The 15,762-nt window shown below is 34.6% G+C and overlaps 2 protein-coding genes across 2 annotated transcripts in view; both read left to right on the plus strand.

Moving 5' to 3' along the window:
• The first annotated feature begins 1,004 nt into the window (after positions 1-1,004).
• LOC117913761 (putative methyltransferase C9orf114) lies at positions 1,005-9,011 on the plus strand. The gene is made up of 11 exons (XM_034828790.1): positions 1,005-1,287; positions 1,532-1,579; positions 1,797-1,973; positions 2,047-2,113; positions 2,871-2,935; positions 5,334-5,412; positions 6,879-6,997; positions 7,164-7,243; positions 8,060-8,129; positions 8,371-8,448; positions 8,525-9,011. Exons 1-11 carry the CDS (start codon positions 1,069-1,071, stop codon positions 8,612-8,614), a joined length of 1,092 nt encoding a protein of 363 aa, XP_034684681.1. The 5' UTR covers positions 1,005-1,068; the 3' UTR covers positions 8,615-9,011.
• Positions 9,012-11,432: 2,421 nt separating this feature from the next.
• LOC117914615 (probable ATP-dependent DNA helicase CHR12) overlaps positions 11,433-15,762 on the plus strand; it is a 28,285-nt gene continuing 23,955 nt past the window's right edge. The window contains exons 1-2 of the mRNA XM_034830015.1: positions 11,433-11,810; positions 13,785-13,941. Of these exons, the coding sequence (XP_034685906.1) occupies positions 11,610-11,810; positions 13,785-13,941 (358 nt within the window). The 5' untranslated portion in view covers positions 11,433-11,609. The remainder of the gene's footprint in view (positions 11,811-13,784; positions 13,942-15,762) is intronic.

Raw genomic sequence — 15,762 nt, forward strand, 5'->3', positions numbered from 1 at the left:
TGTCTTCTTTTCTGCATTTATTTTTCATTTATTCTGATTCATGTCACCAAACACCGGAGGGAGCAATTTATTTGGCCCGACTTCTGATAATGCCCCATTTTTCCAAAGGCACGGTTTGGGTTTTTATAGGACTGAAACTTGGGTGGGTTGACGAGTAACCTGAGCCTAACCCAAATTTAAAAATAATCGATATGAACTCAACCCAATCCAAACTATAATAGGAGGTATTCAATTTAAGCTCAATCTAACCTTATTTTTTTAAGTTCAAGTTGTTCAACTTACACTCGGTTGATTAGGTCAAACTCGAATTGTATAATTCAAAATCTATTTATAATATTTTTTAGAATTTTTTTAATGTGTTTATATAAAAATTTAAATAATAAAAATGAAAAACATATAATATAATTTGATATTTAAAAAATGGAAAAAGAAAATAAATATTATTATATACTATAAAGTTCATTATATTTAAAAAAATTTAAATTGGATTTGGGTTAGACATTATTCAAACCTTACCTCAATTCAAACCTAAATTAAGCTCGAATTAAAAAAACCTAATCCTAATTTTAACTTGAGTATTGAAAATGATTACCTAAATTCACCCAAACATCGGATTAAATTCGAGTTGGATTGTGTTAACTTATCCAAGTTCCACCTATAATTTTTTATAAGGTCCAATTTTAATACAGAACTGTACATTTTTGTCACATACGAAAATATATTTTTAGGTTATGTTATGCTTGCCATAATTTTTACTAAAGGTCTTTGTTTTCTTTGTTCTAGAAATGTTAACATATATTATTAAGTTCTATTTTTATATAATCTATCTAAGGGAAAAAAACAAAAAAAACCAACTTTTATCAGAATTTGAGGGGAAAATAAAAGGGACGAACAAACGCCGTGAAAATCTTTTGTTTTTCATACAACCCAGAGAATTTTTTTACGCAGAAATAAAAGTGATTTTAATAATAATATTCTCTTTATTATAAGCAAAGAGGGAGAGTGGAGGCGGAGGAGCGCGTAGTAGAGCAAAAGCCCCGCAAAAACCCTTGTAGACAGCAGATAGAAATGGGGAAGAAGAAGAAGAGAAGATCAGATTTCGAAGCAGAAACAGAAAACAACACAGCAGAAAATGAGACAGAGCTCATCAACGGCGACTCTCGCTCTAAAAAGAAAAAAAACAAGACCCACAAAGACAAGTATCAAGCTACGGACATCCCTACTCTCACCATAGCTGTGCCCGGTTCCATCATCCACAATGCCCAGTCTCTCGAACTCGCCACCCGAGTAATCTTTCCGCTTTTTCTCTCTCTTCCCCTGTTTGGTTGCTCAGAATAACATTGTGAAGCTGACCGGGTTAAAGGGAGACAACTATAACATGCGCTTCTCCTCTGACCCTACTGCTGCTATTTTTCATACCTAGGTTTCAAATTTTAGTCCACCTATTTCCTTCATTTTCGGAGGGTTACTTTTAATAGGTTCTTTTTTATTTTTACCCCTTAATTTCTAAATTTATTTTGTTTATTCTTAGTTGGCGGGTCAGGTTGCTCGTGCTGCGACCATTTTTCGCATCGATGAGGTATGTATCATGATGAATTCTTCAAGATCTGTATAATTGCCAATTAGTGAATCAGTTATCATGAATTGAATGATTTCTGTCCATAGGATAGTTTGGGATTTATCACAACGGATTTGTAATTTGAATGCAAGTATTGGAAATTTGAACTCTATTGAACTTCTTTCTTCATACATTACATGTTATAAAAATTCATTCATGGTATCTTGCTTATGATCAGGTTGTAGTATTTGACTGCAAGAGTACTTCAGGGGATGATTCTACTGTTGCTACTCCAGATGCATCAGATGAGAATGAGACTGGTGCTGCTTTTCTTATAAGGATTTTGCGGTATCTTGAGACACCACAGTATCTAAGAAAGACCCTCTTCCCAAAGCATAACAGCTTAAAATTTGTGGTGCGAACCTGATTTTTAGTATTGGCATTGTTGGTTTTTTAATGTGTAAATACCTTCAGTTCCATTTTTGTAGGGAATGTTGCCGCCGCTTGATGCTCCACACCATTTACGCAAGCATGAATGGGGTCCGTATCGAGAAGGTAGGTTGCTTTATTGTTTTCCCCAGTTGACTTGTAATATACCAGTGGCTACTGTACTTGGTGTGGGACCTTGATGTTTGTTCTCATAGTAATATCACAGATGGTCTCTGCATTTAAATTATACCTGATGGTAGTTCGGAAAAATCATGTTGGTCTCAAAACATTTAAAATTTTCATTAATATTATACTGAACCAAAGAATAGATGACAGAAGGATGTGAAGGTGGATGATCTGACAGGATGCAATCTGGTGATAAGATAAAATGAATTGAGGTTCACATGGTTGGGCAAGCAAAAAAGTAGACAAATAGTTCATCTGTAAGCAGAAATAAATTAGTGCAAATTGGAGATGTTGAAGAGGCTGAAGAATTTTGAAAATTGTTATGGCTTCTTATGACCCGGAAAAGCAGCCTAGAATTCTTGATTTAATCTCCTAGTAAATGAATAATTGGATGAGTTTAATTTAAATGTAGGAAGTAAGATGAAGTATATTTGATGTTATCTTGACAATTATCACTTTCTAGGTCCAAAGGGGACAATATTAGATGTTGGTTCCACTATTTGATGCACAGTCCTTAACAGAAAAAATATAATTCATTTTCGCAAAATGTATGGACTTCTTTCCATGATGAGGCCTATTACAAATATTAGAATGTGAATACCAATATATCTCTGGCATTTGGATGGTTTTCATTTTAGATTAACTTGCATCCTTTCATTGGTGACCTACCTTTTGATATCTTGCAATGATTTTATAGGTGTCGCCCTGAAAGAAAGGGCTCCAAGTTCTGTGGGAACGCTAGTTGATGTGGGTTTAAATAAGGTATTATTACATTCTGTGAAAGTTTGCTTAGCCTAAATCTGTTTCATATGATTGGTGCTACTTCATTTCTTGTTTCCTTTTCAAGTTAAGTATTGGAATTGTTTAACGCACTAGATTAAAATCAAGACATGTATAAGACTATACTGCTAGTTTTGCTTTTGTCATTCATGAAGGGAAAACCACAAATGTGCAGTTGTTTGAAATACTTTTAATTTGACTCAAGCCACTCCAGTTGGTCTTGCAATAATAGCCAGCTCTTAGCTATAAGCTGTTGGAATAGCTTGGATAAATGCATTCCAAGCCTTGGATCATAGGGTAGATGCATCTACTCTTCCTAGGTCTAATCACAACAGGAGCATTTAAGATTAAAACCTTAGATATAGGAGTTTAAAAACTTTACCTTTGATCTGAATGTTCTTAAATCAAATTTTTGTAGTTGAAACGGATTTCGAAGACCTCGCGATCTTCCACCCGATGCTCTCTCTTAGACCTTGGCACTAGAGAAGGGTAGACTTCTCCCTCTACAAAGATGGAGGCTTGGGTTCTCTTTATTTAAAATAATGGAATGATTGAAGTGTCTAACTCTACTCCCCTAAAGGGTTTATGTAAACTTGTCTATGGGCTTAAGTGACTCTAGCTCATCTTGGGTTTGAGTCACTTAGTCTAACCCACTAGGTCTTAATTGATTAATTAGCTCTTAATTAACCCAATCTAAAAATATCACTCATAAGCGCTTGTGCAATCTTGCATTTTTACCAAAAACGCCTTTCTGCACACATATGAATAAAAACCTATAAATCCTTGAAAATGACATGCCACTAAGAAGAGTGAGTTCGAGCGGGGACCATTGGGACCCATAGGAAAATACTTGTTCGGTTGTTCCTTCAAAATTCAAATATAAAGTTGATTTAATATCCCACTACAAAGAGTCAATTGCACTTCAGTATCCTATAAAAATTATATCAAGAAAGAAAACATGCGTCCATGATCTGTTAATCTCTGCATGAAAGCTTGCCATGAGCAGGTGCTTGTAACCTAACGAGGTACAAGTTATCTTCCTCTCAAGATTACCTCTATCATCCTTAAATTTCAAATTCATCTATTATGTGATAAAATGACACACTCTAGCCCACTAAGAGCATGTGTCAAATTCCATTAGAAGAATTACTATGACCATAGATTTCATGATCACAGATCTTTAGGATCACCTAAGGGGCACACTATGCAAAGAACACTTGTTGCCACATGTCTTAATCAATTGTGGCCTAAGCTATAGAGTATATGATCATCTCAGGGTCTCACCCATAAGTCAAAGTCACTAAAGACCCCAATGCTAGCTTAATATCATCTCAAGGTTGAAAGTTCATGCAATATAATAGGTTTATGAAGTTATGACTACTCAATAGACAATGTCATGACTCATCGTAAGTCTTATTCAATGTATAACCATATATACTAGTGCACTCACCATAGGAAACCTAACTCGATGATTAAGAAAAGTTATTCCTCCAATTAGGAGGTAGTATACTAAAGCCCTAGATGGATTGCTTAAGTTTATGAATTGGTTGTGAACAACTCATCAACTTGTCAGGAACCCATGATTTGGATCTTCTGTACGACTCTTATTGCACCCAAGTTATGTATAATGCAAGTGATATAGGTTTGAATGCTCAACATAAACATAATGCCTACATAGGATAGTAAATGAAAAATGAAATCATAGCATAAATATTAATGAAATCCTTTCTTTATTGATGCATTATGTCAATGTTTTTTAAGGTTCTATCCTAACAATAAGTCCTAATAATTTCTTCCCTTTAGTCTTGCACTTCTCAAAACCTATGTCTAATCAATAATGAGATGGTTAAATCTTCAAATTCAACATCTGGTGATGCGTATGTGATTTCTACTGATGGATGTTAATTTTGAATTCTGTGATGGTTACTCTACTAAGGGACATATGCTATGCATTTAACTGCACATTTGGGGTCAGTAGTCTTATTCTTGATCAGCTTACCAACCAACAATTAACCCAAATTGGCAATTGATTTCAGTGCAAGGGACATATATTTCTCAGTGTTTCATTTGTTTTTCCACCTTTTATTTTCTTCCTACCCCTGGCCACTGGGTTGTTGACAAAGTGGTTGAATTTTATTTCTGATGCAAATCAACCATTCATATTTTTCCATGAATAATATAAGCATAAAATCATGCTTTCTTTACCTTTTAGTAAGGGCTTTTCTCCAGTGACTTCCTTATACTCTTTGTAGGTTATATTTCCCTTTTATTCACTTTTTCTTTTTTGCATATCCATCTTAAGGGTTTTGCTAAAAGATTTTTCAGAAAGGATACCATCAATTGGTTTGGCTTTTGGTTGATTCATTGCTGAATTTTGTAGAATGTTGTAATTGATCAAGTACTTGAACCTGGAATAAGAGTAACTGTAGCTATGGGAACCAACCGCAATTTGGATGCAGGTAATGATTTTATTTCTTTTCCTTTTTTTTTTTCTTTTGGGATTTCTGAACTTGTTGAAGCTGTTTTTCAGTCTTGTACATGCAGATATAATCATTGAGTCTGAGCAAATTCGTTTCAAGTTTGTTGTCGAGTTATTACTGGTCTATGTTCAGTTCTACATATGTTGTAAAATCTCATTTTGCCTCACATTTTTTCAACCTTTCTGTTATTGTGTTGAGTAAAACTATTCATCATGAACTTCAAATTTGTTACTGACTGATGTATGTTATAGTGTCAAAGCTATATGATTTTTTTCCCTTTTTTTTATGGGAAAATAAGTAATTAACAGAGCCTATTCAAAAGTAAGGCACGCCTAAGTACTCAGGGAGTGTCAAAGCTGTATGATGCTGAATAGTTTCTTTTCCTATTCTGTATTTTGGAAGATGGAATCTTTTATTTAAGCATAAGTTTATGTCTATCATAACTTCATAGATTTATTTAAAATCCAACTTTATCAAATCTTAATGTTTGGTTGAGTTCTGCACATAAAAAAGTAGGTCTCAACAGTAGGTTCTGCAAAATGTACGTATCTGCACTCGGGAGACTGTCATGGCTGGGAGATCAAGTCTCAGTTGAAGGTGGGGCTTTTTTTTGGGTCTTTGGGATCCAGACATGGGCCATTTAGGATGATGCTTCAAGATCACAAGTTGTTGGAATTCCGGGGAATGTTGTGAAAGGTCATATGTGCAAGGAGATTGTGGTTAAGTCTGAGGAAATTGAGTTCTCTAAGGTGATGGAGTCCTGTTGCGGTTTGATGGGGAGGAGCATTCTTCTGATGGCCTCTTTAGTAAGCTGGCCAACTTCAGCATCTTTGTGGGTTTTGAAAAGGAGATTATCTCCCTTTTGAGGAAAATGGAGGCAAGAAAAGAGTGTGGTGTCAAGGCCCTGAGGGGGGAAGAGGAAACCTAACTCATCATCCCGTTTCAAGAGGGAGATCTGAAATTGGAATGCTCAGTTAATTAAAATAGCTTTCCTCTGATAATTAGGGGAAGGTCCAGCTCTCATTGCATGGGGTTGCTTTAACTCTGCTCTTAGATTGGTAGAGGGACTACTGTTGCAGAATTGCTCAAGGGGCTGATCAAGTTCACTTCCTGGATTTAATGGTGCTTCATGCCAGCCTTGATGGTGAGAAGTATAGGTTTGGGATGTTTCTTGGTTTTGGGAGCTGTGGTGTCAAGAGGGCCAGATGGGGGGCAGTCCGGTATTCTGGGGGTTTAGGGTGTTGGTTTTGTTTAGGTGGTTGGTCCTTGTTGTTCTCTCTTTTCTTGCTTGCCCTTGATGTATACTTTATGTGTACTTTCTGAAGCTATTTGTTTACTTTGTGTGTACTTCAATGTGCATTTTCCAAGTGCTTTTAATATATTCTGTTAATTGACCGATAAAAAAAATATAGAAGACCTTATGATTCCATATTTGCTTTTTCTAGATTTTGTGCACCAAGTTGTTTCATCCTCCAAGCCTCGGGAAGAAGTGGGAACATATTGGGGGTATAAAGTGCGATATGCTTCCAATATCAGCTCTGTATTTAAGGAGTGCCCATTCAAGGTATCAAAATTTGAATGCAGTGTGTGTGAATGTATATATATGTTTCTGAGTGCATCACATGATTTTTTCTTATATATTTATATGTTTTTGAGAGCAATACATGAATTTCTTTCTTAGCATCTAGGTAAGGCCTTCCCATATCGATTTCTAATATTTCAATTTATAGGGTGGTTATGATCATTTGATTGGTACCTCAGAGCATGGTCTGATTGTTAAGTCATCTGAACTTGATATCCCTTCTTTCAGGTATGTTTTTCCTTAATAAGCATCATCTTGGCTGGGCACTTTGGCTATAACCTCTGTTTGGTAACTGTTTTCTTGTGAATATTCAATCTGGATCCTTTCCTTTATACAAAGTAAGTAGTAAATGGGTGTTCTTGAAAAGGTTATCACCTCCCAACTATTTACGAGTACCGGTATTCCCAAATGGCCATTTGGGGATCCATGCCATGGTGAAGCAACACTTCCTAGATGTCCAACAGCTTCACCTGGTGTTTTTGTGGAGACCTTGGCAGCCACTTATTAATGTCTTCCTGCTGTGCATGATTGAGGGAGCTTTGTGCATATTCCTATTAATTTGTTGATATTTCAACTTATAAAACACTATCACCTAAATATGTGCCTATATAATCGATTTTTACCTTACAAAAAGCTTATGCACTCATTAAACTGGACCACTTAGTGGGCAGTACTGTGATTTCTATAGTACAGTCTGGTCTAGGACAGAGTTTTTAACCTTTGTGGCTTAAACAGGGAATTGGGGAGGGTCTCACGAGAAATAGTTTGGGGCAATATCTGGTATGAGGTGTCTTGATAATTGAACCATAAATGAAATGATTTGAGGGTTGTGTTCTGTAGGTTTGGAGAAAAATACTTTTTCAATGGCTTGTAGAGTTGGTCTTTTATCCTTCTTGCATCTAACTTTTTACTTCATTTACCAATTATCCATCATGCCTCAATATGCTTCCATTTATGCCTTATTGATTTATTTCTTTGTTCATCATGCCTAAATATGCTTCCTTTCTGGCCTTATTGATTTTGTCTGTATATATGATCCTTTAGGCACCTATTGATTGCTTTTGGTGGACTTGCTGGGTTGGAAGAGAGTGTTGAGGAAGACCATAGCTTAAAGGTGTGACATTATTGAAACTTTTTAAGAAAATTAATCTGCCCTTAAATGTAAGAATATGCCTTTTCCTTCAAAATATTTGTTCCCAAGTTATATTCATTTGTTAAATTGCTTGAATTGCATGAATAAATTGAGAAAATAGTATAGTTGGAAGCATTTATCATTGCAGAGTTCATGGCTTCTTATCTTTGAAGTTAATGAATCAGTCTTGCTGATCTTAAGTTTTGCACCTTTCTTATTCAAGGGGAAGAATGTGCGTGAAATATTTGACTCATACTTGAACACATGTCCTAATCAAGGAAGTCGAACAATACGAACAGAGGTAACCCTCTACACATGCATAAATCTCTATTCATGAATCCATTTGAGCACTGTCTGATTTGCATGTTTACAAACAGGAAGCTATCTTAATATCTCTTCAATATTTCCAAGAACCAATCAACCGAGCATTGCAGAGATTTGAATATCAAAGTCAGGGATCATCATAATGTAGCAAAATTTTGCACTACTGAGGATGGGATCATAAATTATTATACAAATGGAAGACTTTTTCTTTTTCTTTTTCCTTTCAAAGTTCATCAGCTGGGATTGAGCCTTTTGTTGATCATGTCCTCTGTTTCAGAAATCTTTGATAGGATTCTACAAGATTAAAGTTTAATTCCTGTATTGAAATGGAGAGCAATGTTCAGAATTGAAATTACTTTTGTACCAAATAACTTATGTTTGAACCCGAGATGGCAGGCAGAAAGATGTGTTGCCATTCATCCGGGTTCATTATGAGCCATTTGGCAACTTTTGCAAAGCCTTTTTCGAATGCTAAAAGGAATTTTGTATGATGAAAATTCATGTGAGATTTCAAATAAAGGATCTGTTAGTATTTCTGCATGTTGACAATTCGGGTTGAAACTTTTTTTTAAAGTGATGCATTTTTTATACGTCGTTGGCCTTTACATAGTTGTTCATCAAGAGAAGCTTTTCTTAAGCTTTGGTAGCAAATTGCATCCAAATTTAGAGTTAAGGTGTACTGTGAATAAGAGGTATCATTCGATAAATAAAAGTGCTTTTGGCATTATTTTTAAAAATCATTTCTCGTTTAAAAAGAGTATTTAAAGAAAAATAAAAGGTTTGATAAAATTTAGAAAATAATTTTAAAAATCACTTGTAGTAGTGTTTTATGGGAAAATGAATATAATGATGAATTTCATATATAATAAAATGAATATTAAATTAGAATGGATAAATATAAAGTAAATGAATGATAATTTTCTTTGGAACGCAAAAAGATTTCACTTTACTCTAAAATTGTCTATACAATGAGTACGGGCAAAGTATGTACAAGACTTGTTTGGAACTCTTTAAAACGTCTTACATGTTTCTCTCGTCTTTTATTCTTGTGTAGTGATGTGTGGGCATTTTAGGCTTCTTTTAAAGCTTTTCACACACCTCCACTAGTGTAGATGACTCCGAGAGGTTTCAGAAGCTTTTTACTCAGCTTTAAAAGGTCAAGGAAAAGTCATTTGAGCATGTTATAACATTATGCTTTAGCTATGACTTGAAAGAGATTATGTTCCTAAAGTTTAGGTAAGGTGTGTGTTTGAGTGTGTATTAAATAGACGAACACCCCATTGGATCCAAAATGGATAATATCTACACAGTTGGGAGTGAGTCATTACAAATGGTATCAGAGCTAATTTCCGACCTTGGTGTGGGGATTTGTTTGGCCCCATAGGAGTGTTCATTTGTTTGACCCTACAATTTTGTGGGCCACAACGAGGACATTGTATCTGCATAAGGGATGTTTATGATATTCCACATCAGATAGGGGAGAAAGTTCTTGATGCTATATAGATATGAACTTCTCCTAACCATGTAGACGCGTTTTAAAGTCGTGAGAATCCCTTTGAGTCTAAAACGGACAATATCTACATGGTTGGGAGTGAGTAATTACAATTTAACCCTAAATTATTAAATATCTTAATATATTCCTTTTAGTTTTGTCTATTTTACTAAATATTTTAGAAAATCTTCTTTCATATTTTTATTCTCATTTTGTTTTTATTAGAGTTTTCATTAGATTTTGTATATGATTAATCTTTTTTATTTAAATATCTAAACAAAAAAGTTGTGTTAGATTGATTTTGATTTTATTTCTTTTTTTGTTAATTAGATCTTGGATTAGTCAAAATTAAAAATTATATTTTTAAGAACTTTCTATTTTCTTATTCTCCTCTTCTACAATCCTATTCAATTGAGGAAGTCTTCGACACGAGGTTTCCCTTAATAATTATGCATGATAATTTGGTGCAATTAGAGGTTTAGGGAAGATGATCAAGAGCCCGCTTGATAGTGGTTTTAGGAAATGCTTTTAATATTTCTAACATTTAAAATTTTTTATCGTTTAAGTGTTAGAAACGTTTTTTAAAATCACTTCCAAACGCACTCGAAGAGCATGTAAAAAAACACTTTCATCTTAAAAAGGGTTTTGGAAGAAAAATCAATGATTTTGACAAAAATTGAAAAACATTTTTAAAAGACTGAAAAATCATTTGTTGTGCTTCTCTAAAAAAATACTTGTGATTCTTCTAAAAATTATTTTTAGAGAAAATATTTCCACTAAAAATATTTCAAGTAAGCAATCTTAGGAATTCAATGAAAAAATTATCTTAATATATAATTAGACATATGATTTGCACCTTTAAAAATTTATGAAAAACACTCTAAATATAGAAATATGTAATACTTTTGGCTTCTCTGTAAATTACACTTTTCCCTTATCGGTAAACTTCCTTATTTAAACTTCCTTATCTAAATTGAAATTTTGATAGAGTTACGACTTTTTTTCCACATATAAATGAATTCAATTAGATGTGTGATATGCATTTTTATCATTATTACATAAAATAAAGGTTCGATAAAAAAAAAGAAAAAAAACTTTTCCCAGAGTGTCCATACTACGGGTTTTTTTTATATAAGCTTTTTAAATACAATTAATGAAATTGGAATATTCAAATAATTGTATGAATTTATAAATTCTAATACAACCCCTTACTAATAAAAAAAAGGTAAAGAATATGTAATTGAAAGATGGGAAGTAGGAATATGCTTATAAGTTTTACTACACAACATCAACCGATACGTATAACTAAATAGAGATAAATAAATATCAGAGAGAATTACATGAAAGGGCTTAGGTGGAGGTGGAGAGTAGGAAAGGGAAGGAGGGGTAGTTTCGGTAGTTCAGGTGAGGAAGCGAGGTGCCCAATTTTCTGCGCCCTATACAAACCAAGAGAGAGAGAGAGAGTGGGGGTGGAAAGGAGAGAGAAAGGGTTTTGTTATTTGAGAAGCGAAAGAGGCTATACATATCGCAACGAGCGAGAGAGAGAGAGAGTTGGGGGTTTAAGTCAGGGGAACAGATTCAACCGTTGGGCTGTAGAGATTTTGAAATCAGAATAGCGGTTAAGAGTCTAAGAGAGAGTTCCCGCCATGGTGGCTCAGCTGGAGAGCCATCCCACTCTCGACCCTGTCCAGAAGGCCAAGACCCTCATCTGTGCCCTCAACCTCATCTCCCGCAACCTCCCTCTCCCTCCCGACGTATTCAACGCCGTTTCCTCTATCTACCATGCCGATGACCCACTCGATCGCGCCGACGTCGATACCCTCGATGCTCCGTCCGACAAGGTTTCGGTGCGTCTTCTTTCCATGCCCCCCTTTTTGGCTCTGGGTCTTGTTTTGCTTTTTGGGTTTGAATTTTTCTGTGGGATTCATGTTTTGGATTCTTAAGGTAGGGATTTGTGTTTGTGTGTGTTCTTTTGCCTTTCTTTAAAAATTGGGGGAATTCTAAAGTTAGGTTATTTTGGTTTGATGGGTTGAGTAAGAGTTTCTTTTGGATTGTGTTGATGTCTTGGAGTTCGAAAAATTTGCTGGGTTATATGAAAAATTCCTTAGTAAGTGCTTTTATATCACTCATCTCTCACCTCCAAAATCTCTTACGTCTCCCCGTTTTCTTTTCATGGCATATTTTTGAGTTTTAGAAGCCTTCCATGTACTTGTGCTATTTAATTTTTACCGTTTCCCATATTTTTCTTCTTGGGGTCATCTGACGGATAGACTTAAATTGGTTAGAACATGAGTTTGGATTATCTGAATTGGTTTGTTTTGTTCCTTGGTGCTATTTTTTTCTTGATGAACTATTGATTTTAGGTGAGAGATGGAAGGTGTTGGTACACTATCTGATTTTTGAGGTAAAAAATCCCTTAAAAAGAAAACAGAAAACAGAAAACAAAGGCTGCTCATTTGATCTGGGGAATGTATGTATTGGTGCCTTAGTTATTATTGGAGAAAAGTGATAGTGTTCAGTTGAATAAAAACCTGGAAATTGACAATTCATTGTGGTTTACAAAGCTCGCTACATGTAATCAGATATCAAATTATCTGCTATAATTCTGTTCTGCTTAAATCCATATCTCACTTTGCAATAATGCCTTCAAAAATCTCTATCTCTTTGTAATCTATATCTCATTTGGTTTACGGTTTACTCCTTTCTTTTGGAAGCTTTTTTCCTTACTGATGACATGCCTAGAGGCTTGCAATATTGTATTGTAAACTCAACACACACTGCCTGGGAATAAGGAACCCCTCCCAAAAGAAGCTAAGATCCAACGCCTTAATTAGTCAAAGGCATTCAGTCATATGTCACCTTCTCTATTGCCATCATGAGTAGTAAATAACACTTGGACTGGGACTAATTGATAGGCCATATGCACATAAGCTGGTGGTAAGAAGCCAGTAAAATAAGGACTTATAAGATTCATATTCCATGGTCCTAGCAAGGTGCGGTATACTTGTGTGTCCTTTTGATTTGTGGGTGTAGTTTATTTGTGATGTCTGACATGATGAATGTCAGTCCTAGTTTTGAATTACAAACAGATTGTATCTAGTGAGGGTGCACTCTGTACTATAGGAGATTCTTTTGTTTTTGTTTATTTTAAAGCTCAGAATAAATTCATGTTGTTAGTATAATGAATTTTTTCTGTCTTTTGGGCTAAAACTCATTATATTTTGCTCCTCTCAAAATTTAAGTTGCTCCTTGTTGGTTTTTATGCATACCAAGCCAATGTGGACCAAATTGTACAGTGTTGTTCATTGTATGTTGATTTGACTAGAAAGCACATTGGGTGGTGTTGAAGTTGGTTATTAGTATAAATGTGTCTTTTCCTGTTGAAGCTGAAGGAGGCATTTCTTTAATCTCTATTGTTTGGGACACTTGTAGCTACTGCTGACAGTACATATGCCTTCTTTATTTGGTTGATAGATTGGGTACAGGATGAAGGGAAGTGGTTTTAATTGCTGCTGTCATTTCTCTCGCTTTTCTTTTCTTTTTCTTTATTTTTTATTTTTATTCTTTCTATTTCCTTTGTTGCATACTGTGTCTATTATGTGGTCATACCCCCTTTGGCATTCTATTATATTTTGCTCTTGTACCTATAAACGTTGTCTTTTCTTACAATTTTTTTTGTTTCTGATTTAGCTTTCGAAATTTGGTTTTAATATATATATGTATGTATGTATGTATGTATGTATGTATGTATATATGTATGTATGTATATTTATTTATTTATTTATTTATTGGAATTTGGTTTTAATATATTCATGATGCAGGATGGCCCTGGGATCTCTGGTGGAGGAGATTTGATAATAGACCTTGATGATGCACTGGTCAAGCAACGACCAAATTGCACGTCAGGTATTGAATTGACAAAATCAAGGGAAAATCGTCTGCAGAGTCACATTCAACATCGATTAACTCAACTTGAAGGTTGTTATTTCCTATCCACTCTATGATGTATGCCAATTTTTTTTTCTGCACATATATGAGTGATGGAAATTTCTTGTTGGTGATTGTAATGTTTCCTATTTGCTCAATATCATTATCGACTATGGCTACTTTCCTTCTTTGCTCTGGTGCAAGTAAGCATGCTGTAGAGTAAAATTTGAAGGTTGTTTGGGCATAACATGAGTCACATGACTATGAAGGTTGCTTGAAGACAACACCATTACGAAACTAAGGCCATGTTTAGTTCATGGAATGCTGGAATGCAGCATTCCTCCATTTTCTTGGTGTAATGAGGCTGTGACTGATTTCCTGTGTCTTTGCATAACTAGAAAAAGGCAGATTTGGAAAGGCAAATTTTGAAAGCCAAACTATGATGCGGTATTTCTGTTTATGCTCCAGAATTAGGATTATAATAACTTATATTATCAGCATAACCTTAAGATGATGACTCCAAAAAAAATATTGATCATGTCCCAAACCCGATTTGGAGGTTCTTTTCTTTATTTTATGCTTTTATTTTCATCTCCATTTTCACCTACTATAGTTGACTAATCATTGAAAGATTATTATTTTGTAGTAGGTTTGATTGGGAATTAAAATTTTTCAAAGATATTTGAACATTAAACCTTTTGCACCAAATTTTTATGACCCAAATAATAGAATGTTTAGGTATTAAATACTCATTTTCTGGAGTGAATCCAAATTTTCATTTTCTGACGAAAACAATTTGTATTTATGAATATCAAACTTTGATGATACATTACCACTTCCCTAGCAAGAAGAATAGGAAGATAACAGTTTTCTAAGTGGAATTTTAATGATTAATGTCAAGTTGCTTATCCATGCATGCAAATGTGTATCACTTGTAATGTTGGACCATTTTTCGTCTAGACATTTTGATATAGGACAACCCTAGGATGGTTGTCTACAATCAAATAAGCTGGGTTAGTGCTTCAGTCTTCTAAGATTTAAGGAGAGGAATAATTAACTAAAAATTATGGTAGTAGGGAAAAAGAAAAATTTCATCATTGAAGATCACAGTTTGCAAAAAATTTCATATTACTCATCAGCAATTTATTTATTCCTGTTTTACAATAATTAACCTTTTTTTTATAGGTAAGTGAAAAATGTCTTAAAGAGAAAAGAAAGTATACACTATTCATACAAAGCAACCAAAAGACTAAAAAGTGAGGCGTGAAGACACAAAAACTAGCAACGACGCCCTACAAAGAGCCTAACCAATTCACAAATTTTAACAACAATAAAGAACCGTCTTCAATATACAAACTAACCCAATCCCAAAAAAATGTTTAAGAAAGAATTTTTAATTGTTTGGTCCAAGCTTTCACAATTATTGAAGGCTCTCCTATTTCTCTCCTTCCAGATAGTCTAAAACACACATAATGGAGCAACCTTCTAGGTCTTTTTTTTTTTTTTTTTTTTCCAACAAAAGATTTGTGCTAGCTAAAAAAAAAACCCTAATCGAAGATTGCACCACCAACTATACATCGAACAAAGCAAAAATCAGTTGCCACAAATTGCATGCTTTTGTGCAATGAAGAATATAATCACCCATTTCTTCTTCTTCTTTATACATGTAACTTCTATTAGGAATCCTCCAACCCTTCCTTCTGAGTTGATCCAGAGTCAAAATCTTGGCCCAAGTTGCTTCCTAAGCAAAAAAGCTAACTCTTACTGGGACCCAAGAATTCTGTACTAATAGTAAGGGAATGGTTCCACTCTCCACTTGCAAAAGAAGAGTAGAAAGACTTAACTGAGAAGTTACGGTTCTTTGAATCCAAC

The sequence above is a fragment of the Vitis riparia genome, chromosome 5 (genome assembly GCF_004353265.1).
Source record: "Vitis riparia cultivar Riparia Gloire de Montpellier isolate 1030 chromosome 5, EGFV_Vit.rip_1.0, whole genome shotgun sequence".
NCBI classification, from domain to species: domain Eukaryota; kingdom Viridiplantae; phylum Streptophyta; class Magnoliopsida; order Vitales; family Vitaceae; genus Vitis; species Vitis riparia.

Coding starts and splice junctions, on each gene's coding strand:
- LOC117913761 (XM_034828790.1), top strand. CDS start 1,069: ATGGGGAAGAAGAAGAAGAGAAGATCAGATTTCGAAGCAGAAACAGAA. Junction 2,936..5,333: donor TTGATGTGGGTTTAAATAAG/GTATTATTACAT, acceptor TGAATTTTGTAG/AATGTTGTAATTGATCAAGT. Junction 7,244..8,059: donor CTTGATATCCCTTCTTTCAG/GTATGTTTTTCC, acceptor ATGATCCTTTAG/GCACCTATTGATTGCTTTTG.